This window comes from Venturia canescens, chromosome 4, assembly GCF_019457755.1.
Source record: "Venturia canescens isolate UGA chromosome 4, ASM1945775v1, whole genome shotgun sequence".
Classification (NCBI taxonomy): Eukaryota; Metazoa; Arthropoda; class Insecta; order Hymenoptera; family Ichneumonidae; genus Venturia; species Venturia canescens.
This window is the reverse complement of record NC_057424.1, coordinates 17909942-17934205: the sequence shown is the minus strand read 5'-3', so window position 1 is coordinate 17934205 and position 24264 is coordinate 17909942. Positions and strand designations below refer to the sequence as shown.

The window sequence follows — 24264 nt, the reverse complement described above, 5'->3', positions numbered from 1 at the left end:
GAGACTGGCGGAACGAAACGATGCGTTTAACTAGATTGGGCGAGATGAGATGCTTTTTACGTCTTCTAGTTTCCTCGTTGAACAAACATTTATGATAAGAAAAGAGAAACAATTTTCAATCTGATAAAAAACGAGGGGAATGCGTCTCGTGGTTTTGTCGAATTTTTTATAACGCAAAAACTGCTTTCCGGGACGCGGAGTTGAGGTGGATTTTTGGAGAAAAAACAAGTGGACTGTCCAATTTTTTATTACGTTGGAGCTTTTTTAAAATTACCCATTTTTCCCGAAATGTCAATGATTCACGTAAGAAAATTTCGATACCCTTTTTTTATCGATCGAAGTAATCATTTTTGTAGAACATTGTCAATTGAAATTCTCAACGGCCAACCCTTTAGCGAACATGCGCGAATCTAGTGCGCATGGGACAACGTTCACTTCCGCCAAACTTCCGCTCCCTTACTCCCACCACTGACACGCGACTATACATTCCGCCAATCGGAACGAGCGCTCAGGCCCATGGGAAGGGGCAACGCGTCCGTACGGTGGGCAGCAAGAGTAGGGACAGTTTTGTTGGAATTTTTTATAAACACATGAGGGTAACAATTCTTATAATTTGTAATGCGGTGTCAATATTTCAAAGGTCTATATACTCGCGGACGATATCTTCTATAAATCGACGTGACATTATTTGTATATTTATTGAAAAAAAAGTTGGTGTTTCGAATATATTTTTAACCAAAAGTATTTGCATTTTCGATTTTTCCTCGGGCGAACCATCCCCGTTTTTATTTTGACATATTTTTCTTAATATTTCATTGTTTACATGATCGTGTTGTTTTCAATTATTTTTTAATTCGATTTTTCGAACATTGTCGCTCGAAATGAAAATGAATATAGAAACATTTTCTTATACTTCACGTGGTGGAAAAGTAGAAAATTTATCATCGGACAAAAAAGTTCGATGGAAACTGATGGAATCTTCACAAAACGCTTCAACACTTCTGTCAGTCGTTAAAAAAATAATGCAAAAGCTTCAAACTTCAGGTCTATTCCATCCGCCGTATCGAGGCAGGGAACCGGAGCTATATTCGCTTCCATCCGGAATTCAAACGTTTGATTACGATGAACGGATGAGTTCTGGTAAAGAATCTTTGTACGTTTCATTCATTTTTCGCGTCATATTTTGAAAAGTAAAGACTCCTTAACATATTTTCTTGCATTGTTTAAATTGAATTCCACTCACTTTGATGCCATCTTTGTCCGGAGGAAAACTGCATTCGTTTTTTTCGAAAAATCTTTCGGAAAAGCCATTGAAAAAAAATGTTCATTTATTGTCTAATCAAAGTATTCAACTTCATGAAACGAAACACGATGATTTTTTCGACCGCTGCAAATATTTCACCAATTATAGTCGTTGGTAATGAAATGAAATTTCATACAATGGCCAAGTTATTTATGTCGGATAATTACAACTTACCTTTGGTTAAGATAAATACAACAGGAACTTTTGTCATTCTATATGATTACCATAAAACCAGGTCATAGACCAGAGCAGCAGAATTTTGAATGTGAAAAATCGATCAATATAACCGGTTGCCAGTGAATCATAAAGCAGTGACAGTTCTAAACGGCAATTATTGAGCACAGGGAATTACAGAAAATTACGGATAGAGAGAGTGCATTTTTCTGTTGAAAAAGAGTTTTTTAAATAATTTTTATATGGATTATTATCGTTACGCCATTCCACTGGTTGTCTGTTGTGCTTAGAAAAAATCATAAATAAAACAAATTTATCAAAATATGACTCTTTTGTGATCACAATTTGTGGGTGGATCAACAGGGAATTACGCATTGTGTGCACTTTCTAAGGTTTTTTGGTTATGTCGTCGAGAGCCTTGGGAACAGGGCTTTCGTGCTCTGTAATCCTACAGGAGGGCACTGAAGTCGCTCGCGGGCGAGTGCTCGGTGAGAAAATTAGTTATGTCTCTATCAGCTCTCCGATGAAACCTTCCAAATTTTCAGAGTACGAATTTTCGAAGCAAACGATAAAGGTGATTCTGTTCCGTTGGTTATGGACTCCAGTGCGTATGTGTGTGCTCGTAAATTCTGGGATTTACGAAACAATATTTTTTCATCGTTCTAAAGAAAGCGCTGAATGAGTCGGTTTACGACGTTTTGTTGGCACAGTCCTTCAAAGAATTTGACCGAGCAATCATATAGTTCTTAATCCCCGAGTTCAAGAAAAGTGTTTATTGCTTGAAAATTGAAAAGCAAAGGGCGATCGACGCATCATTTGAATTTTCTCTGTTTTTAATGGCTGAAACGTTTTGGCGGGAAACAACAGCCAGAATCAAAAAATAACAAGGATTGATAGAACATTTTTTGTAGAAGCGAAGATCAAGCAAATGGGATTTGACGTGCAAGTGCATAGCGACGCTGAGGAACGATAGAAGAGGTTAAGAGTAAATAATTCGTGTTTTTCCGAGCATAAATTACAATCGGCGTTTCGTATTGAAAAAAACGAACAAAAATCAGCCATGTTGGACGTCGGTTGAGAGAGGAGGTGACTCGATGGATTCAAATCGTCATATATACACGACAAGAGACCGGAGACCGGAGAGAAGAGTTGCTGCCACTTTTGCCCGGTGTAGTATTCGACCATCCCCACTTCGGGGGACGGAGTGACCCTCCCCTCTCTTCTCGCACCGGCGTCGTCGCGTGAACGAGTGCGAGAGAGACGGGAGATGTCGTGTGAGCGCAGTAGTCGGTAGTAGCTAGTAGCGCCAAAGAACGCGCAGCCGTTTGGTCTAGTTGCACCGCGAATTCCGTGCTTCTTGCTTCGTGGTGAGTTCTCTCCACTGGTAATTAAAAAGAGGCAAAAAAAACTATCGCGTTTCGCGCGGGTTCTCGGACGCGAGATAAAAGTGAGGAAAAAAAGAGGCCGGACAAAAAAGTTGAGTATTTTTCGAAGCATGTTCGAAAAACACTCGTCATGTTAACGAGCATGGATCCGAGCGTTTTTTCTCGGTAAAGACGGAAGTATCCGTGGTGACCCCCCCGGAGAGGGGTATCCGAGTGTAACGACGAAAGAGAGGGTCCTAGAGTGATTTAGTAGTGAGAACGACCAAGTCGAAGTCGTATTCGTTAAACCCTGCAGTGTGTAGCGGCGGACAGAAAGGAAGAGGGGAAGAGATCCAGAAAGAGAGAGAGAGAGAGAGAGATTGAGACTCGCAAAGACTGCGTGCAGTTGTGCGGCTCGTGTCGTTTCTCTCTCGCCGCCTCGCTCTAAATGAAAATGGCGGTCCCTCGAGCGCGTACAGAGCGACACTGCCACTGACGATGCTCGATGTTTTAACGGACACGTGAACGGTAGATATTAATTTGAAAAAAAAAAATAATAAGCTTAATCAGTCAATCGATCCAAAGAAGTTCTCAGCAAAGTTACGGAAAGAAGCAAACAAACTTTTTTGATCCCGATGTGGATACGCGTGAATAAAAGTGTGATTACGAAAACTCGTAGTGGGTGAAACAAAACACTGGGCTTTTTGCCCGATCGCGAGTAACAAATACGCCGATACGAGAAGAAGAAGAAGAAGAAGAAGGAGAAGAGGAAGAAGGCGGCGAAGGAGAAGAGGAAGAAGTGGAGAAGAAAATAAAAAGGCGATATTCAGGATAGTGAGCCGAGAGTGTTTTGCGGATGGGGGGCGGTGGGGTATGGGGGGAGGGGGAGCGCGGGTATATTAGTTAGTGAGGCGACGAGGTATCAAACGTGTGATACTCGAATGTGGCCCAACAAACACGATGGAGTGACACCCGTGAAGTGTTGACTCTTTCATGAGGAGAGAGCGCGCGCGAGAGAGAGAGAAAGAGAGCGAAGAAAAAACCGAGCAAGACCGAGTTACTATATAGAAGTAAAATTTGTGCCGCGTGTTGTTTGCGAGCGTGAGAGAATCAAAAAACGTAAAGAGCCAGAAAGTAACCGAGGGAAAAGAGAGAAAAAGAAAATATCGAGAGAGAAGTGGCCCAAGTGTCGTCGGGCGATTACTCGCGGCGGGTTTTACTCGCGCGTACAAAAAGTAGAGAGAAAAAGTGGGAGGAGGGGAAGGAGTAGGAGGAGGCCTCCATGCCGATGCCGGCGGAATACCACGAGAGCCACGGGAACCACGAGAGCGCAAATTTCGGGCTCGCGGCCCCATCACAGGACGCCAACAACATGACCGCCAACATGTATCGGGTGGGAGGTAACGTTCGAAATTGTATATACGTATATATTTTCATATATATGCATATATAGGCCCAAATAAGTATGTAAACGCACGTATGCGTGTGGCTATTCATACTATATATAAATCCATTACTTATTAATTATAAATCAAAAGAACAAGCAACAGCGGAATAAATGCAGCAGGAAGATCCATCGCAAATATGAATTGCTCCCAGTGTACTAGGGTTCTTCGAGACACAAAGTCGGCACATTCACGACTTATTTCGACTTTAATTAGCCCACGAGAAATTAATGTTTGCAAATGGCATCGCGATGGCGTCCCCTGTTCTCATTCTCTCCCCTCGCGTCTCGCTTCTTTCTCTCCCCCCCCCCCCCCCCTCCCTCCCTGCCTCCCCTGCACCTTCGCCCCTTGTTCTCCCTAGTGCCTCTCCTCATCTGGATCTTTGTCCCCTTTTCACCCCGCGCTTCTTGGCGTCCCGTACGTCTGCTCATACACCTCCCCCCCTCTCTCTCTCTCTCTCTCTCGCTCTTTGCCGCGCGCTCTCTCTCTCTCTCTCCCTCCCGCGTTTACTTGGCGCCCGCCCCCTTTCGCCTCTGCTTCGCTACGACGACCCCCTCCCTCCCTTACGCCCCCACCGCTTCTTCCCTCTTCGCGCTTTACCGCGATTCGTACATCTCGCCATCCGGTAGGTCATGCTAATTCTTGGCCCAATGAATTCGCCTATGTTTTAAAATTGATCTTACCAACAGTCTTGAAAAATCACACTTGCCCCTGTCGAATTTCATGGATCTTCGTATTTATTAAACTTCTTCGAATTTCGCTGTTTTTCCATCTCGCTCTTCATTCGGCGGTGGTGACTCTTCTCGAGGCCCCCCCTCACGACAGACCCGATTTTACCGAGGCTACGCGAATTTCCGTTACGCACGGAGCTTCCGAGCGCGTACGAAACGCTCGACCGTCTTATCCCCTTCTCCCTCCCTTTTTGTATCGCTCCTCGCTCTCCCGCTCAACGTCTTTCCTTTCATCAGCCCCTAACTTTGCTGAAAATAATGGGCTTTCTTCACCACCTGCTAAGATTGTCGAAGCCGATGTTACTCCCTGTCCCACGTCGTGAAATTTTCCATCCGGAATCAACACATCGAGCGAGGCTCTTCGCTCAATGTCACGCTTCGACTTGGACGCTTTTTTTCTTACGTTCGTCGTAGGGCTTTGCTCTCGCAGCGCCTTTCTCCACAAAACTCGATTCATTCGGCGCCTAAATTCACCTCGCAACTGAACGATTCAAGGCTTTCATTAATTTGACACTTTTTCAAATGTTTCTCAAATATGGGCATTTTAATGAAGACTATTTCCCGTTCATTCGCACACACACATTCGTGTCCCTCCTCGTAGCCTTCATACGCATTCGAACAACGTTCGGGTATAGCTGTGTGCTGCATGGCAGTAATGAAGGAGGGACTGGGGAAGGGGCAGAGGGGGAACGAGAACATGTCGAAGGTACGGTTTCTATTCGGGGTAGAATTTCTATAGTCGTAAAACCTTCTGCGCTCCCTTTCTAGAGACCTGTTTCCCCCACTCCTGGGACCTTAGGTATCGGACAGTTGTGCCCCTAAATTGGACGTGAATTCGATGTTTCACGTTTACACCGAGAAGAAAAGTAAGGAAATTCTTTTCGAGATGCCTGCACCCAAAGTAGGCATGAGTGTTAAAAAATTCTCAACTTTCTGAAATAGATTGATGAATTTTCATATTTTGAAGTTTCGGTGAACATAATTTTTGTTTAAAATAGTAACTGGATTGGAGGAAATGCTGAACCCTCGTGGATTTGGAGCCAAAAGTTTTGTCAATCTGAAGTATCGTCGGTAGCAAACGTCAAGGAAATTAAAATTTTTGTTCTCGCTTTTGTGAATGTCCGGAATACTTTTTAATTCGTGTTCCTTCTCGTTAGATTGAAACAACTGGAACGAAAAAAGTCGTTTCATATTTTTTCCATTTCTGATGTTCCTGCGCGCATTTATTATTCCCGATGTTGACCGATTTTGACGGCCTGCCCTCCCATCTTCGTCTCATTTTTCTTCCACTCTACTGACTTCCATCACGACGTTGAAGTTTGCAACGTTAGAGTCCAACGAAATGAACGAAAAAAATATTTGTAATTCACCAATTATTTATTTTACGAATCATTGGTGTAGGTTGAAAAACTACGAATGGAAAATTCGGCAGGGAAAAAAACTAGAAATTAACTGGAATTATTTGGGAGTTTTATTAGATTATTTCGTTGGACTCCAACGTTGCAAACTTCAGCGTCATCTTCCATCCTCCTGGGGGACTCGACGAGGGTTTTAGCGACAACCAATTTTTTGTTATGCACCGCCGCTGAGGGAAACTGGTGAAGAAGGCTGGTCCAGTTTGCTGAGATTTTATTGGTTTTTAATTACCTAGAAATATAAAAAAATCAGTTGAACGGTCCAGCGATCGATGTGCCAATCTGTGCGTGGCTCAACGGTCACCCAACCGAGTATCGGCTTCCTCGAGGCTGCTCTACGTGGGAAATCGGCGCAGCCTCACACCGACCGTGCACTCGTCGCTGTCGACGTTTCAACAAAATGAATTCTTCGATATTCGAAAACGAAACACGTTGACGAGCAACACGAACGAAGAATTTTTAAATGAAATAAAAAGAATTTGAATTTTATAATCTCATGGATTCTGAACAGGATTGAGCGTACTTATTCCACGCGGAAACTTTGAACTTGATTTGCTTATATTTTTTCAACATTCATGAAAGAAAAAAGTCTCTGAATCCGGTCGAAGGTCCTTGATCAAAACATTATTCGAGATGAAATACTTTGACGTTGCTGTTCTATGATACCGAGGATTGCATCTTTCGAGTGCTCTCATTTTGCTATTTTGTTGTTTCCGCAATGTTGATTCCATCCACGATTTCGAATATTTCAGAAATGAGTTTTCAAAAAATGTGCCGAATTTCGCATCGTTCAACCAAAACTGCTGCTTCATCATTTCTTTTTTTATTCCATAATAAATCATTACGATTAACCAGCCAGAAAATGGACAACCCGGAAAAATGTGAGGATCAACTCTGAGAATAAAGAAATTCGATGCGTCACGTCGATACGACGCTGAAGTTTCCAACGTTGGAGTCCAACGAAATGAACGAAAAAAACGTTTTTAATTCACCAATTATTTATTTCACGAATCGTTGGCGCAGCTTGAAAAACTACGAATCGCAAATTTGGCAGGGAACAAAATAGGAGAATTACTGGAATTATTGGAGAGTTTTTTTCGATCATTTCGTTGAACTCCAACGTTGGAAACTTCAGCGTCATACGTCGATGCAATATTCAACACGAAAAAAATAAAAAATTCCAATTAGAAAATATGCTCGTCGAGAAAATGAACTGTAACAATATTTTTGTAGAGATCCGTTGCATCAGAGCCCCATTAATTTTGGCTAATTTTCAGATTACGTGTACTTTGAGACGTCGTCCACATCTCCTTATCAAATACGAAGGATAGAAGAGTTGAACAAGGTGATTATTTTTTATTATAAGATTTTATTAATGATAAGCCACTCCACGTACGGAAAAGTGTTTGATCTGATGACGAAACACTGAAAATTAGTGTACATTGAACCATTTTTGATCTTCGAGGGTCCAATTAGAGGGGATAAAACAATAAATACAATTTTTGAAGCGTACCAAGTTCACTGAAACTAGCCTTGACAACCACCGACTCATGTAAAAATACAATCAATTGCAAACAAATAGATATATATTTCTAAATGGTCGCCAATAACTTGGATGTTGACGCGACCATTTGGAAATTTGGAGAAAAAAAAAAACAATTTTTGAAAGTGCTTTTCCAAAGTGCCTCGGATCCGTGACACGTGTCTTCTCATGGTTCGAAAAAAAAATTCTCGAATCGGAATTATTTGAAAAGTAATTTTTGATTATATTTGATGTAACCGACTCAAGCAGATCCTCGATATTGAGATTTTTCAAGTCGAGCCTCTGGTAAGTCATGATAAAAAAATTCCTTCATAGATTTAATGCAAATTTTCAAAATTTGAGAGAGAAATAAACTTTTCACGTGGCTTTAGCTGTCAGACTATTATCAGAACGAAAACAATATTTTTTACACCAAAATTTGAAAAAATCGTATAAATGGTATAAATTTCTTTGTATAAATAATCCTGAAGATTAAATCAATAATTCTGGGGATTAAACCATTTGAGGATTGGTCGCAATTTTCGAGGAGGGAAAAATAGTTGATTGAGGAAAGTTTTGATTGGTTGGCTAACGATGTAATGAAAGTATCGAGGGCGAGGATTTTGGAGTTGTTTAGGAAAGAATTCCAATTATTTCGTAACGCTTTGAGGGCTCGTGAGGAGATCGTTAAAATTTAGTGAGTCATTAATTTGGATGTTAACTCAGGGGCCAACATTTACCACGTGAAAAACATCTCGGAGTTATTAACTGCTCAATCAAATTCGGAGCATTGTTGCTTTTCGTAAATACTTTATTTCGGAGGATGTCAATTATCGATTTTTTTCTGTATTTACATTTTTCGTCACAGTGACTTACCACTGCTCGGACTAAAAATAGAAAAAAAAAACATATGGATATTAGCTCTATTAAATATTCAACGTCCTCTAATGACGCCATGATCGATTCTTCATTTTACCTTTTAACATTGTTCCCCAAGCTTCAACTAAAAATAGAAAAAAAGTCCCTTGTTGAAATGACGATAAAATTGCAGTTTCACTGCTCCAAAAAAAAATACCTCGAAATTCTCGATGCTCGACTTTTCAGGCAAATCGTGAATAACTTTTAGAAAATAATTCCAACAAGAAACCAGTTTTATATTTAGTAGTGGCACAATCAAATTATATGTTATGTATTTTGATAAATAATTTGCTATTGTCACTTGTGACAGAAGAACTGAACAACAGCTTGACAATTGACCTGTCAATTTTGAAAATGTCGATTTTCGCCAGCAAGTGAGGAAATTTTTACTCCCTCGACATCAGTCATTAGTATTTCTGTTGCACATGATGCACTTATAACCATTAATTATTACCAATCATTTATTAGAATTCGTATAGGCTAATTTTTTTTGTAACATGCACGTGCCACATTATTATTCCTATTTACGCCAGTTTCCACATTCAAATGCCAAATCTGATGACGTATTGAGGAATCATAATTTTGTATTGGCATTGAGTTGGTATCGTTGCCATATAACAATAACTCTTCAAACTGAAACTTCAATTCCATTTATATTTCCAATTCAAACTGTTCTTTTGTTATTCCTTGTCGCCAAGTAATTCTTATGGATTATATAAAATTGGAAAAATTTTGCGAAATTCGAACAGCTGAAATATTCGTTCTCTTTTTGAGTGGTACGAAGAAATTTTTCGCTGCGTTCGAACGATGCAAACGACGATTTATCAAAGGGGTTTGGAACTAAATTATTCAAAGACACTTTAATACGAATTGATATAAATATAAATTCGTACTATTTTTTCAGACTGCAAGCGGAAATGTGGAAGCAAAAGTGATGTGTTTCTTCAGGCGGAGGGATTTGCCATCGACCTTGATAATGCTTGCGGACAAGCATCAGTGTGAGTAAACAAATAGCCATTTTTGGTTATTCCTTGTTTTTCGATCCCGTTACATTTGAATATACTAACCGTCCGATCGTGACTCTACGATGCGGTGAATCCACCTTCAAGTCCGAAAAATTGCCAGATTGCCAATTTTTTGGGAAACGCTCGGTTAAATTGAACAAATATTTTCTCACGAAAGCCTTTGAAAAAAAAAAAAAATTAAATTAAAGTATGACGAAACATCCCTGCCAGCGGACGACGACAATCTTTGAGTGACGTTTGACACTGGGCACCAAAATCCGAAAACAAAACGATATTCGATACTCAAAATTCTTTTTCAAACAAATTCACGATGATTTGAAACTCAAGTCTAAAAAAAAAAGTCTCATTCTCACGTAATCATTTCAAAACAACGAATAATTTGGAAAAATTAAGTTCGCTTATTCCCTTTGGATGTTTCTCGTCGTATTATCAGTCAATTTTGAATCGATCCAGCATAAAGAGAGATCCGTTTTTACTTCGTGTACAATCGTGTTGAAAAACCGTTTTCTTTTTCACCGAGCGTTTCCCAGACGAATATGTACACAATTTGGTCTTTCTTGGGGCCCGGTGTGGATGTAATAACGTCTCGAGGGTACGGATCACTCGCCTCACCTCGCCTTAAATTCTCAAACTTGAAATCCTTCGGCACGGTTCGACCGGTTATAAAAAAGCTTTGTCAGTGGACGCGGGACGATGCCAAATATCCTCTGACAGGAGCTTATTTAAACTTTTTTCTCGTTCGTTAAACCGTATTGAAGAAATTCACTTTAAAAAATGGCAGTACAACGTTATTACGATTTATTCTGTGCGTAAGCAGAACTTTTCGAATGTCGTTACTAATGATAGAAAGTGCAGTTCAAGACTAAACTTTTTGTCGAATAACATTCAACGTTTGGCTCCGTATACCCGAATGAGTTTGACGCCATTTTTTATAGATTTCTCTCCCCACCGAGTTATTAACGATCGACGATAGTAAATTCACTCAAATTGGCCATGTGACGTGTCCAGACAATTGGCCAGCAAACAGCAATGCATAAGATGAACTTGGAGCGCGAAAACCCCTACAAAAAGGAACCTGAAAATTTTGCTTCGTTCTGTGCTCGAGTGGAAACCCATTTTTGTTAATTTGCCACAGTTTTTTTTCCACAAACCCAAACTAGTTTACACAACTGTGGATATTAAATTGAGGAATTGTCACGAAAGGCTTAGGGAGGAATTTCCAAATGATTCCCAGTCATTTTCTTCTTGATGGAAGTAAAAATTTCGTTGTTAAATTCGTGAAATCTGAACGATTTGCTGACGGATTCACGCGTTGAATCAACACTTTCGTGGTTTCTAATATTTTTATCCTTAATAATAAGTTTTATGGTTAATAATTGTAACGAGTAAAATACTACGACTCTAGTTCATCGATTTTCCATGTCAACGAAATATGGAATTCTCATTGGGGAATTTGATGAATATTTCAAGCGTACCGGACTCTAACGTAGAATTTTCTTTCCAATCCCATACGCGGATTATCGACCACTTGCCCTGGGACATAAAAAAAAATTGAAGTTCGCATTGTCGGAGCGTAACGAAAAATATCATGCATTTATATAAACTCCCCCGTTCATTGAAGAATCGGTTTTTTGACACTTGCTTTGAACATCAATCCAGCAAACTTTTTTCCCCGATTTTTCGAGTCCATTCGGTGATTTTCCACCGATTAAATGTTGCATTCGAAGGCTGAAGCCGAAAATCATTTACAGTTTGAAAGTGCAAATGAGTTTCCGGCGGTAGAGATAAAATCAAAGATTTTCTCTGCCTCCCATAAACCAAAACTTGATCAACATTGGAATAGAATTTCATCTAAGATACTTAACATACAACGTTGCGAATAATAATTTTCTATGAACCACCATGCAAATGAGAAACTCGGGAAGCAACCGGAAGTTCTCAATTTTCGAGGATTCGTACACGCTAGTGAGTCCGTGACTATTTCCTCCAAGTATCGAATTTCAGTCCAAGCTTCAGCGGCATCTCGAGATCATCAGTGTAATCATAAAATCGTAATGATTCGAGCAGTAACCCCCGATGATTGCATCATCGGTCTGCAGCTGGATCGAGTGTTTTCTCATTTCGTCGAGGGACGTGTAACAATAATATTTTCCGTTCCGACATAGACTAAAAACCTGGAAACAAAAGGGAAATAAATAAAAACGGGAGGAAATCCCATAGACCAACAGGAATAATCCAGGCGATTTAACTCGCCGGGAATACGGCTGATTTTCGCGCTCGCGAGCTTCGTTCTGTCTCTCTGTCTCTGTCGTATTCAAAATGGCGTCGGTGCACTTACCGGTGTGCGCTGTACGGTTGCAGTAACGAAAGCCTGTAAAAAGAAGAAAGAGCAAAAACAAATATTAATAATAATAACAATAATGAAGAAGGTTTTTCCGTATTTTACAATGGCTCCGTTCGAAGCGATATCGGAGAGAGCGAGAAATAAAAATAATTTGTAGCGGATACACATTTCTCGTGTATTGGACAAAAGTCTCCGGGATCATCGGGGCGGGGGGGTGGAAAGATGAAGACCCTTTTCAATGTCAACGAAAGGAAGAAAAAATACGTACAATTATACGTGTGTATGCGTGTGTAAATTTACAGATACACATTGTGCACTCGAGCAGCAGTGTGATGTATTCAGGTGTATATATGTATATATGGATGTAAGAGGCATCGGTAGGATTGCGTTACGGGCAACTGTCGTTGTTCACGCAGTGTGTAACCACGGCCGGTAGTCGCCAGTCGCGCGTGTATGCGCTCACGCTATCGTTTCTTTCTCCTTTTTGCTGTTTCTTTCTTTATATTTCCTTCGGAGGTTATTTTCTTTATCTCTTTGTAGTTTTTTCCATCTCACATGGGTAGCCTTGTACGTCGGTTCGGAGAGTTGTAAAAGTAAAAGAAGAGGAAACGGAGGAGTGTGTGGGAGAGAGAGAGAGAGAGAGAGAGAGAGGAATCTCGGAATATTTTTCATTTAGTTTTTCCTCTCTATCTGGCTTCCCGTATCTCAAAATATATGCGCACATTTTATTTTTCTTTCTCTTTTCCCGAGTCTGTCTCAGTCCCCCATTCTCCCAGTCCACGTGTCTCCCTCTTTTCCAGGAATGGCAAAGATAATGAGACGCGGGGATTTGGGGTGGGATCGTATAATAAGTAAAGTTGGGGTGGTGGGTTAGGTGGGTGGCAAAGCGGGATGGGGGTTGTATCGATCTGCCGGGGGTGAGTAAGAGGGTGGCCCGGCGAGCGAGCGAGAGAGAAAGAGAGAGAAAGTGTTGGGGTGTCTCACTCGCCCTCTCTCTCTCTCTCTCTCTCGCTGCCTCTCTGTCTCTGGTCGACCCTCGTACTCTCCAACTAAATGAATGACTGACGCAGGGGTTGGTTGGGTATGTGTTACATATACTCTGACGCGAAAGCAACCCTCCTCCTCTTCCCCCTCCCCCGGGCCCCTGTCCTCTCGCCGAACCTTCAGCCCTCGCCCACCACTTACACAGATCCACGGTCACACCGCATTTTCCGTATATATTTGAAGCGAGTGTGAAAGAGGGAAAAAGAGGTAGACGCAGAGAGAAGCTACACACGTATGTACGTCCGGACGATGAGGCGGCAAAGGGAGGTTTTCGGCGAGCAGTACGGTGGCGGGGCGGGGAGTTGAAGCGGGAGCCAGCGGGTCCCGCTAGCCATCTTCATTTTAAGCATTCGCTCTCACCCACCCTTCTTCCTCCTCCTCCCCCTCTGCCTCCCGCTCCCCTCAGGCCCTCCTTTTCCCTTCGCCACCCGTTTGTCCAACGAACCACCCTTTTACCACCCTCTCCCGCGTTTTCCAACCACCCGACAATCCTCCTCCTCCTCCTCCTCCTCCTGCTCCTCCCCAACCCAGCACCGTCACTACCACCACCAACCTCCGCCACTGCTACCACCACCCCCCGGGGCTCTCCTGTCCGGCGGTATTTGCCCGCAATCGGACTCCCAACGAATAGTCGAAATACCCCCGGTACCTCGAAAATTACTCCTGTACCCCTGGCCCCTTCGTGAATCCTCACCCTCTCCCCGTTCATCTGCTCTCACACGAAGACAACCCCCTTCGAAGACCCTCCTGCGTCCCATCTCGACGTTCTTGCCGAACGAAACTCTGGAAAACTCTCTATACCGCGTCCGAGTCTATAATGATGATCACCCGGGTCTTTTTCCATCCTTCTCCTCCCCCACCCTCGCCCCTCCTCATTCTCGTCCTCTTGCCACATCGAGGGGTCTTCTCATGTTTTACAGAATCGATCGGATGTCTAGAACGATCTTTTTACGTATGTGTTTTCGTATACTAATATATGTACTCGTATTTTTAGTCCTTTCATTAAATATATATATATACGACGAACCGTGTGTACGATATACACGTTGCATATCTGCAATTCTTCTCTCGAATACCAGACGCCATTTCGAGTGCGAATATCTCAAGGAGTCTCCGGGCCTAAATGGAAGAAACTCCAATTCGAACTCCAATATCCTCGTATCTCGACACTTGTACTCGCTTTTTTGTAGAATTCTTTATATATCGCTCGCTTTTATTTCCAATAACAAAACTATGTTTCGCAGTTGTCGTTTGTAGCAGTTCCAACAGCTTGGGAGGCTCAGTATCGAAGAAATTCTTATTTGTGCAGCAATAAATTCGTATTTAGGAAAGCTTACGCTATTCTCGAGTACCGGACGCCATCTTTAGTATAAAACAGACACAAAAGGGCTGCAGGGCGAGTGCAGAGAGCCTTGCCCTCTGTCGCTCGCACTCCAATCTACGGAGAGAGGTTCAGATAAAACTAACTATATTTTTCATTTTACGAAAGAGATTTTATCTTTTCATAAATAGAAATGGAACTGCGTAGATGCGAGTCAGAGATCATTCTGGAAGTTCGAAGACTCTTGATACAATTTTGGACAATGCCTTTAACCCCGCCTTGGACTTTGAAGTGCCTTCGTATTTCCAAACGCCGATATTTTGTCCTTGAGATCTGGCTTAACGCTATTTTCCAGTTGGCAAGAAATACGTTTCATGTTAAATTTCTCCTCTTGGGTTCCCTCGGGACGATGAATTTACGATAAGAAATACGATCACGTGGAAGAGAAATACACGAAGAGATTACCTCTTGAGACTCTAAAAGAGTTTCATTTATATAGAATTTTCATATTTTGCCATTGTAGAGAAATCGAACGAGTATCGAGCACATTGAAAATTCTTGGAACATTGAATTCGAGGATTATTGATGCCTCACAATGGCGCAGTCGTTCGATTTTTTACTAGTAATAAATATCATTTTTTATGGGTGAACAGAGAATAAAAAATGATGGGACTGGTTAGAAACATTGACAACAACAACTTGCTACGATTTAGTGTAAAAATTCTCTACAAAGGCAAAATAAAATTGAATCTATTTAATCGACCGTTGCAAGTATGGCGTTGGTGAGAGAAAACTCAATATGCATAACACGAAAACACAAGAATACACGTAGAAAAAAAGAGCATAAAAATACGTAAACAAATTTTATGAGAAAGAACAGAAATAGTAGAGTCGGTTTTTTTGTGATAAAAATTACAGTGGCAAGCGTGGAGCAGCAGAGGTCAGATTCCCCTGCGAGCACGCAGAGTCAGAAACTCGAGACACCAGACTCGACTAAGGAAATGACTAGTAAAGATGGGATTGGGCCCAAAGTGATGAGCAAAGGGGGAGGTAAAGGTGGCTGGCTGAAAGCCCCACTGTCTGAGGCCCACGAGCCCCACGGTGAGTGAGCATTTGTTCGAGGAAAAAATACAAAAATTCAATACATCGATGAATTGAAAAGTTGTTTGAAAAATTTTATTTATTCATTTCTTTTTACTATTATTTTTTTTTTATTTTATAAATTTTGCGCCTATTGCTGACGAATCCGGGCACTGATAAGTGTGAATTATTTTCTTTATTCATTGACTGCTCTATTATCGCTTAAAACAATTTTATTCTGTACTAAAAATTCTCCATAAGGCTCACTGTTTTGTTATTTATACGTTTACAATATTGAAGCTTACAATAACAACGAAAGGGCAATATTTTCTTTCATTCAATGAATAATTTTTACTCTTCTCTATCGTATTATTCAATTTTAGTATATTATGAGAATACAAATGGTATATTTGCAAGTGGTTTTGGGAATTAATATTCTCACATTTGTCAACAAGACGCAAACTTTTGAAATATCGATATAAATTTTATCAGAAAAGTCCATGATGATAAAAGGCTACTGAATCAGCGGCAGGATTTTCACAAAATTCTTTGTAATCTTGGTGACGGCCGTTAGTTTGGGTATCTATTCACTGTAAGGCCAAAGAGACAATAATTCGGGTTTTTGTACAGTACTCGCGCTTTTGACGTCCGAAACGCGAGGGTCCGACAAACCGTTGATCAGGAGAAAAAAAAAATCTGACAATGGTGCCCGTACATTTTTAGAGGATCGCGATTTCACGATATATATATATTTTTTTTACTTTTTTTTTCTTTCGTACCGTTCGAAAAACGAAGCTTTTCGATGAAATTCTCACAAAAGAAGTTCACCGAATTCGCTGACTTTTTTGTTCGAATATAATTAAACTTTTTTTTATCAAAATTTCAACGGATAGGCGAATCCTGCTGCATTCCCTGATGATTCTTTAGTAATCTGAGGCTTTTTCTATGAAAAATATCAAGCAAAAAGTAAACAAGTAGAATCCTCTTGGTGGTTTGTAAAAACATGTTTGGTCATGGTTTTTTTTTTTAAATTTCTTTACGTTGCCCATTTTTGCTAGTTCATTTTCATTTGGTATTATGAGTTTTAATTGATTCTGCCATTGCCTTACTACGACATGTCGCGATTCTACGTTCGACAGTACTTTACGAAAAAAATGCAAAATTTCTTGAACACGGCACCGAGAGTTATTCTGTTCTCTTGAATTTACACATTTTTCAATATTTTCGTTGCGAATGCTTTTTGCATATACTTATCTGAAGCTACATATTTGGTTATTTAATCCTACAACAGAATGACGACGGTAACACGTTAAAAATGATGAATCACAATTTGCCTCGTATTCGAAATTCGTTTTTACAAACATTACTTTTTACATTATTTTCACAATAAATGACCGACACACATTGACGAATGTTCCAATGATAAAATCATTCGTCGAATCCACCTACGAAACTTGTCGATAAAAAAAAAAAAAAACAATAATTATTTGACTGAATCGAATTCGATGAGATTGAAAGATTAAGGAAGTTACAGACAAACAACAATAACAATGGCTACGTGCCAAATCCATTACTTTGGGATACTCAAAGGTTAATGACCTTGTGCCCCTCTCATACGCTACAAAAATGGTCACAAACGAATACCGCATAGTCGCCTGCAATTGCGATGACGCAAGCACAATCTTTTTTTTCTCTCCCTTTTTCCAATTTGTTGTCTCCGTGTAATAGTTTTGAAACTATTACATATAACCGCTTCTCTTTACATGTCTCGTATTTTGTTTCGTAGTGAAAAATCCTCACGTTGCGTAGCACAGCATGGTTGGAAGTCACGTAGTTACTTGAATCTTTTGTCAAACGCATTGAACAACAATATGGCATGTTTCTTAAAATGATTATCCTTCGGCGCAGGGATCGACGAGGGTATCGTCGGTGGTGGAGGCACCGCTGAATTAAGTACGAAACAACGTCACCAAATGAAGCACCGAGAACTGTTCCTGTCACGACAAATCGAGACCATGCCCGCGACTCACATCAGGGGAAAATGTTGCGTCACCCTACTCAACGAAACCGAGTCCTTGCTGAGTTATCTTAACAAGGAAGACTCGTTTTTCTATTGTTTGGTCTTCGATCCAACACAGCGCACGTTACTAGCCGACAAAGGTAATGTTAACGCTTTACAATTCAATTACAGAAACACTATTTTTATGTAAACTGGTTTCGATCTTGCAATATTCGTTTGTACCACGAAATGGTCAATCGATTTTTTTTACGTATTTCGTGTCGATTCGTCTGAATTTTTATTCCTCCAAAATTCCTCACATTTTCCTTTCACTAAATTCTTCGAGAATGTGATCAATGCTATGGTGCAACTAAAATCAAGTCATTTGTAGATGAGCAGTCAAATTTTGTCTTTCGATTATTTTGATAATAATCTCCGAACGAGAATATTTTGAGCTCTTTAGAGTCGTCATTATTTTGATTATTCCTAGGCTTATTTTTCACGCTATTTATCCATACGGCGTTTGCACCAGGAATTGGTACGAAAAACATGAAATTCAAGGATGAAAACACCTTCATATAAAAAACAAACGTTTTGAAAATTTTTCCGAAGTAAAATAGCAAAGAAAATGTTGAATAAGGAAAGTTATGGTAAGGCACAATTTAAAAAAACCTTGTGGAGAAAAAACTTCTAACAAATATGTGTAAATTTTGCAGGTGAAATAAGGGTGGGAAGTAGATATCAAGCCGACGGTATTTCCCCGGTGCCACTAACACCAGCCGAAAGAGAAGTGGATCCACGAAGGCTGCAGGACCTCGAAACATTAGTGTGGACACCGCGACATTCGTTGACAGATCGTCAGATAGATCAATTTTTGGTCGTTAGTCGTTCAGTCGGCACATTCGCGCGTGCCCTTGATTGCTCTTCATCCGTAAAACAACCCTCGCTTCATATGTCTGCGGCTGCGGCTTCCCGCGATATTACCCTAGTAAGAAAAAAGACGAATGTTCCGAATGAGAAAAAACTTATTTTTTTTCTCCCCTTCAAACCTCGAGTGTATAAAAACTAATTTGTTCGTTTCATTCGAATATTACAGTTTCACGCTATGGATACATTGCATCGGCACAACTACGACGTTGCGAAAGCCATGTCGTCGCTGGTGCCGAGCTCTGGTCCCGTGCTCTGTCGAGACGAGATGGAAGAATGGAGCGCGTCCGAGGCGAATCTTTTCGAAGAAGCTCTTGACAAATACGGCAAAGACTTTTCGGACATTCGAGCCGACTTTGTAAGTATTTAATTCTACAAAATATTTTTCATTTACGTACGCTCGCTCAACACGTTGTAAAAGAAGTGCAACGAAACATGGGAATGCATGGAGAGAAAGACTTTACAATTGTACTTCGTAAAAATTTCACCAATTCAATTGGAATCCTTGGAACAATAGACGAAACAAAATATAATGGAACGCTCGTCGAAGTAATAAACGTGGTATGCAAATTCTGATTACCGCTTTGTAAAAAAGAATGAGTTGTTCATTTGAGCTTGAACCCGAATCGATGAATAACGGCTGAGTCTCAACGAACTTCGATGGTGGTTGAATAAGTTTCAATTTTCCTAAAAAATTGGCAGTACTGACAAAAAAAACCCTTACGATTCCGAGCTCCAACGCAATATCCGGATCAATGAATTGCAACTGAGCGACCGTTAAATTGCTATCCAGACTATTAGAAACAATAGCAGGGCACATCTAGTCGTTGAAAATATTTGAATACCTGTGAGAATGTGTTTTGATCGAATGTGTTTTAATTGTTTCATAGTTACCATGGAAAACGTTGAAAAACGTGATCGAGTACTACTACATGTGGAAAACGACGGACCGTTATGTTCAGCAAAAGAGAGTAAAGGCAGTTGAAGCGGAGAGTAAACTCAAACAGGTATACATACCGAATTATAACAAAGCGCCGGGATCGGGAAACGCGCCAACGTCGGCGACCATTTTACCACTCGGTAACAGCAATAATAGCAGTAACGGAAAAGCGATCAGCGTCCTGAACGGAAGTAGCAATGGCAATATAACGAGCGACTGCAGCGGTATGCTGATGGTTGGATTAGGCGGCAAACCGTGCGAGAGTTGCCAGAGCTCACAAAGCCCCCAATGGTACGCTTGGGGACCTACGCATATGCAGTGCCGTTTGTGCCAACCATGCTGGATGTACTGGAAGAAGTACGGAGGGCTCAAGGTAATTTGCTAATATTCTGGCCGCTCTAACCCTCCTTTTTACCCTAATCCATTATCACGATTCAATCATACGCATAGTACACTGACCGAAGATTGTCCCCACTGACCGAAGATATTCTTATAAGAGTTGACACGCTGAAGCTTGTTTGGTAAACCCATTTGAATGAATATTTATTAGTTTTCTCGTCAAAACCATTTGCAATGCTCTGTAGAGACTGACACTTTTATCAATATGAAAACTATTCTAAATTGTTTCCAGTATAACTCCTGAAAGTACTATTTGCCCTCATTTCACATCACCGGAAACACCATAGCTTCTGTACATTTATGATACAAGTGCTTTGTGGATTCACATTGGCAACGAATATTTATGCTAGAAAGTGTGATTTATAGTTGACACGATGAGAAACTGCGTTACTAACAGTGACTTTGACGTGTCGTTATTCGAGCAGATACCATCGCGCATAGATGACACCGATCTGGAACGAAAGAGGAGCGGTGTTGGTTCGGACGAGGAGAGCAAAGGAATAAGCGGAGCTCATAGGCCACATCGCTGCAGCATACCAGCATGCGGCAAAGAATTTAAGCTCAAAGCTCATCTGAGTCGTCACTACGCGAGTGCCCATGGTTATGATTTACGTGGAGGTGGTCCATGCGCTGGCGGTGGTGGATCGCCGCGTCCTGTAATGAAAACACGCTCGGCATTTTATTTACGAACTTCAGCATTGGCCCGTGCAGCGCGCAGGCTTTGCGCCGCTCAATTACGCACTCGTCACGCAGCGCGTGCTCCCCATCAACCCGTAAACGCAGCACCGTTACGACACTTGTGCGCATCACCTCAACTCACCTCCAAAAATCCCGCTGAATTGCGTATCCTCGCCAGGGCAGTACGTCCACGACCGCGTCCACGCGTCACTGATATTGCCACTCGCCTCGGTGACCATCCATCACCAAAACAACCCGGTGAATGGGCTTGGCTCGAACTCACTGCACCCGGACAACGCAAACAACCTGATCGTGTCTTCTTCCCACGACCTCCGAAAGCACCAGGTAATTATACATTTTTTTTTTTTTAAATATATATATATATTCGAAAATCCTTCGATCGATCCAAAGGTCTATTAGAACAATGAAAAAAAAAACGTTCCAAACGTCGCTTTTCAAATTTTCCTCAATTCCATCAAGAGCGGAAATTATTCTCAAAGTGAATACGAAACGAAAGTCTTGGAAATAAAAAATATTTTTTACGGAAAATTAACAGTAGTAGTAGATGCACACATTTTCTCCAGTTGAATATAGGAACTTGATAAATATAAATTTCTATATGTAAATGAATAAATGTATGTTTTTCGAACAGATGGCAGTCTACTTTATGAGAGAGTACCAAATAAACCGGAAGTTGACAGGTTGCCGGTGACTCCACCTCAACCACAACCGGCGATGCAAGCACAGCAAACCATATTGAAACGCACAAGGCCACCTTTCGATGAGATCAATGGTTCGGATGGTGCGTCTCGTTTTATAAATAAAATTAGTGATGTAGTTTCGAAATTTTCATTGAGTTATCATTAACTCCATAATATTAAATTAATATTGTTTATCTTTTTGTATCAGGTGTCGCTATAAGCGCGGGAATACCCAGTGCGCCACCTGTAAAGCGAGCACACCTTTCGCAGCAAATTCATCCTAAACAACACGGTTTGGAACATTCCACGCCGCCAGTAGTACCGCTAGCTCCTCCGCTCAACGGGCGAGCAGCCCATCCACACTTTTTACCACATGGACAACCTCTTTCCAGGAGCAATGCTCGTAAACAAGTCATCTCCTGGATGGATGCCCCTGACGACGTTTACTTCCGCGCCTCAGATCAGACTAAGTAAGTTTTTATTTGCGAATAGTGAAAGAGCAAGAATCAATGAATATTTCGGGTAAACTCTCAATTACTTTTATCTTTTTCAATCCATTCATTTTTTAATTTATAAAGTTTTGTAAGCCTAACCGTCACTTAGCGAATGTGATCTTCGACTTGTGGGTGGGTTTACCTCGTCCTAGTATTGCTCTTTTACGAACTAGTTTTTCTGTGATTAAGAGCCTCTTCCTCCTCCTCCTCCTCCCCCCAGCAATATAATGAAAAAGATTGATGTTCTTCATGAAAAATGCGAAACTTTTGAATTTCGTTTGAGAAATATTTCGATTTAAAACGTTCAATTTGATCGTAATTATAAAATCCTTTCAGAATTCGAAAATCACTGTCGCGAATGTTATTCAAATTCTAATAAATACTGTAGACTCGCGAAGAATGTTTGTGCACTAATTGTAAACTCATTTTATGCTTGCCAACATAGCGAAGAACGAAATGGTTAATTTTGGTCCCACTGATTGATTCCCAATTAATATCGCTTGTCGAATATGTTGATCGTGATACACAGAGATTGTTCGTGTTACAGAAGAATCAGAAGAACCTTGACGTCAGTGGAATTGCGAAGAGCGGCTCGTAAACCTTGGCGCAGATTGCCAACGCCTCTTCACGCTCCTGCACCGGCACCGCCACACCCGCAGCGATCGGCTGCAGCAGCGGTAGCAGCAGCAGCAGCGGCTGCTTCGCGTGGTGACGAGATGGTCGTTATACTCGACTGAGCGAGAACGGCGAAAAATCGTCGAGCGTGTTACCACGAATCAGTCAATTGTGAGAAAATTATTATCTTAAATTGACAACTGATAGGCAGTGTGCGTGTGTGCGTTCCAACGTTGCGTGAGAGTTCGTCGTTGCTACATTAAAAAGTTTGCGAGACGCCGAAAATAACGAGAAAACGTGAAGAGAATTTGAAAAGCAAAACAAATCATTCAAACTTGATTGAGCTAATATTCGAAGGGAAAATAATTCATGAAAAAGAAGAACGAAATCCTAAACGCTTTGCCCTGAAACTGATCTGATACTGATTTCGTAACGGAGAAATCTTCGACCGGAAGAAACAAGACATAATTATGGCAAAACGGATATGATGGGAAAAAAATGTGAAAATTCGAAGATCTCACAGGGTTGAGACTGTGGTGGGCATGAACGTCCACATATAACAGACACACACAAATATAAAACAAAAATAAAAAAAAAAAATAATTAAAAAAAAGAGAACAAACAAAAAATGCGCCGTATGCCACGGTCAAGGGACGATTTCTATGAATTTAATGTTGATCGAACTTAACGAATCAAGTCATTCACCGTGAATCATGATTTTCTATCCGTATTAATTAATTATTGTTGTTATTAATAATAATTATTATTATTAATTGAATGTACATAAACATACGTAACACACATTCATGTATGCATACCCCTCAAAGCCCCCTACCATTTCCTCAACTCCAAATTCCTACCTTCGTTCCCCTTCATTTCCCCCGAGAAACAAACATGGTGTTCACATGTACGTGAATGCTACTCGAGGTCGGTAGATAATTTGATACATGCGAGGCTAGCAACGGCTAATGTACGATTGTGCTTGTCGCGTGTAGCGGAAAACGAATGTGAGAGTGCGATTAAAAAGAATAAAAAAAAAAAAAAAAACAAACAAACAAATAAAAGAAAACAAATATTAAACAATATGAAAACGAAAAAAAATGAAAAAACAGTCGAAACCGACAAACGAAGATGAAGAACGGAAAAAAACGCGAGAGTAAGAAAACGAGCGCGAGAGAGTAAGAATGCTCATTGTGAATATTTTTATTAAATTTTCAAGTTTGATGACTTCCGTCGAAACAATTAATAAATAAACATAAGCATCGCTCGGAAAGCATTAATTTTTTTGTCTCATTATTATACGATCCTTTTTATGTATCCAGAATTTCTGCAAATATCGCTTCAATGACGTACCGATGATCGATCGTCTTGTTTTTTTACGTATTTACTTTAACAATAGGATATCTTCCAAATCAATACCATTGACTCATCGTCTTTTAGTGATTTTGATTTAATGAATTTGGAATTTGAAATTCCAACTATCAATATTTTGAAAAAATTGGAGAAATTTCTGCATTCGTGTTATTAAATACAGTATTAACTGATAATTTTGTTTTGCTCTAAATTTGCCGTATATATGAAACTTTGTATGAAACGCCAAGATTTGCATGAGTGTTCGTTGTGAAAAATCTTCAGACTGTTGATCTCATCTGACAACTCCTGAATGATCGCTCCTGATATCAAAATATTTCAACTTTCGATACAATCTGAGTGGATGTTCTGCAGCGATTACTGCAAGAATTCGTCATACTTTGTATTAATACAAAAAAAAAAATTTTGAATTTCAAGAAGTTCAAGAATCGACAAATGGGTATTTATATTTCAT

General features: G+C 40.5%; 1 protein-coding gene across 3 annotated transcripts; it reads left to right on the top strand.

The window, feature by feature from the left end:
• Positions 1 to 2777: 2777 nt before the first annotated feature.
• MTA1-like (metastasis associated 1-like) lies at positions 2778 to 23719 on the top strand. Of its 3 annotated transcripts, none has more exons than XM_043418138.1 (12): positions 2778 to 4241; positions 7710 to 7777; positions 9777 to 9870; positions 15525 to 15707; positions 17595 to 17846; positions 18402 to 18673; positions 18782 to 18970; positions 19503 to 19925; positions 20377 to 20974; positions 21282 to 21431; positions 21539 to 21800; positions 22372 to 23719. In XM_043418138.1, exons 1-12 carry the CDS (start codon positions 4124 to 4126, stop codon positions 22559 to 22561), a joined length of 2799 nt encoding a protein of 932 aa, XP_043274073.1. In that variant the 5' UTR covers positions 2778 to 4123; the 3' UTR covers positions 22562 to 23719. The 3 variants fall into 3 exon arrangements, with proteins under 3 accessions (XP_043274073.1, XP_043274072.1, XP_043274074.1); XM_043418137.1 differs by having other exon boundaries at positions 20374 to 20974; XM_043418139.1 differs by lacking the exon at positions 15525 to 15707 and having other exon boundaries at positions 20374 to 20974.
• Positions 23720 to 24264: the final 545 nt, after the last annotated feature.

What these genes read in the sequence shown, in the direction of transcription:
- MTA1-like (XM_043418137.1), top strand. Translation starts at nt 4,124, where the DNA reads ATGCCGATGCCGGCGGAATACCACGAGAGCCACGGGAACCACGAGAGC. An exon ending in CAACATGTATCGGGTGGGAG is followed by an intron (nt 4,242 to 7,709) that starts GTAACGTTCGAA and finishes GCTAATTTTCAG; the next exon opens with ATTACGTGTACTTTGAGACG. An exon ending in ACGACCTCCGAAAGCACCAG is followed by an intron (nt 20,975 to 21,281) that starts GTAATTATACAT and finishes TTTTTCGAACAG; the next exon opens with ATGGCAGTCTACTTTATGAG.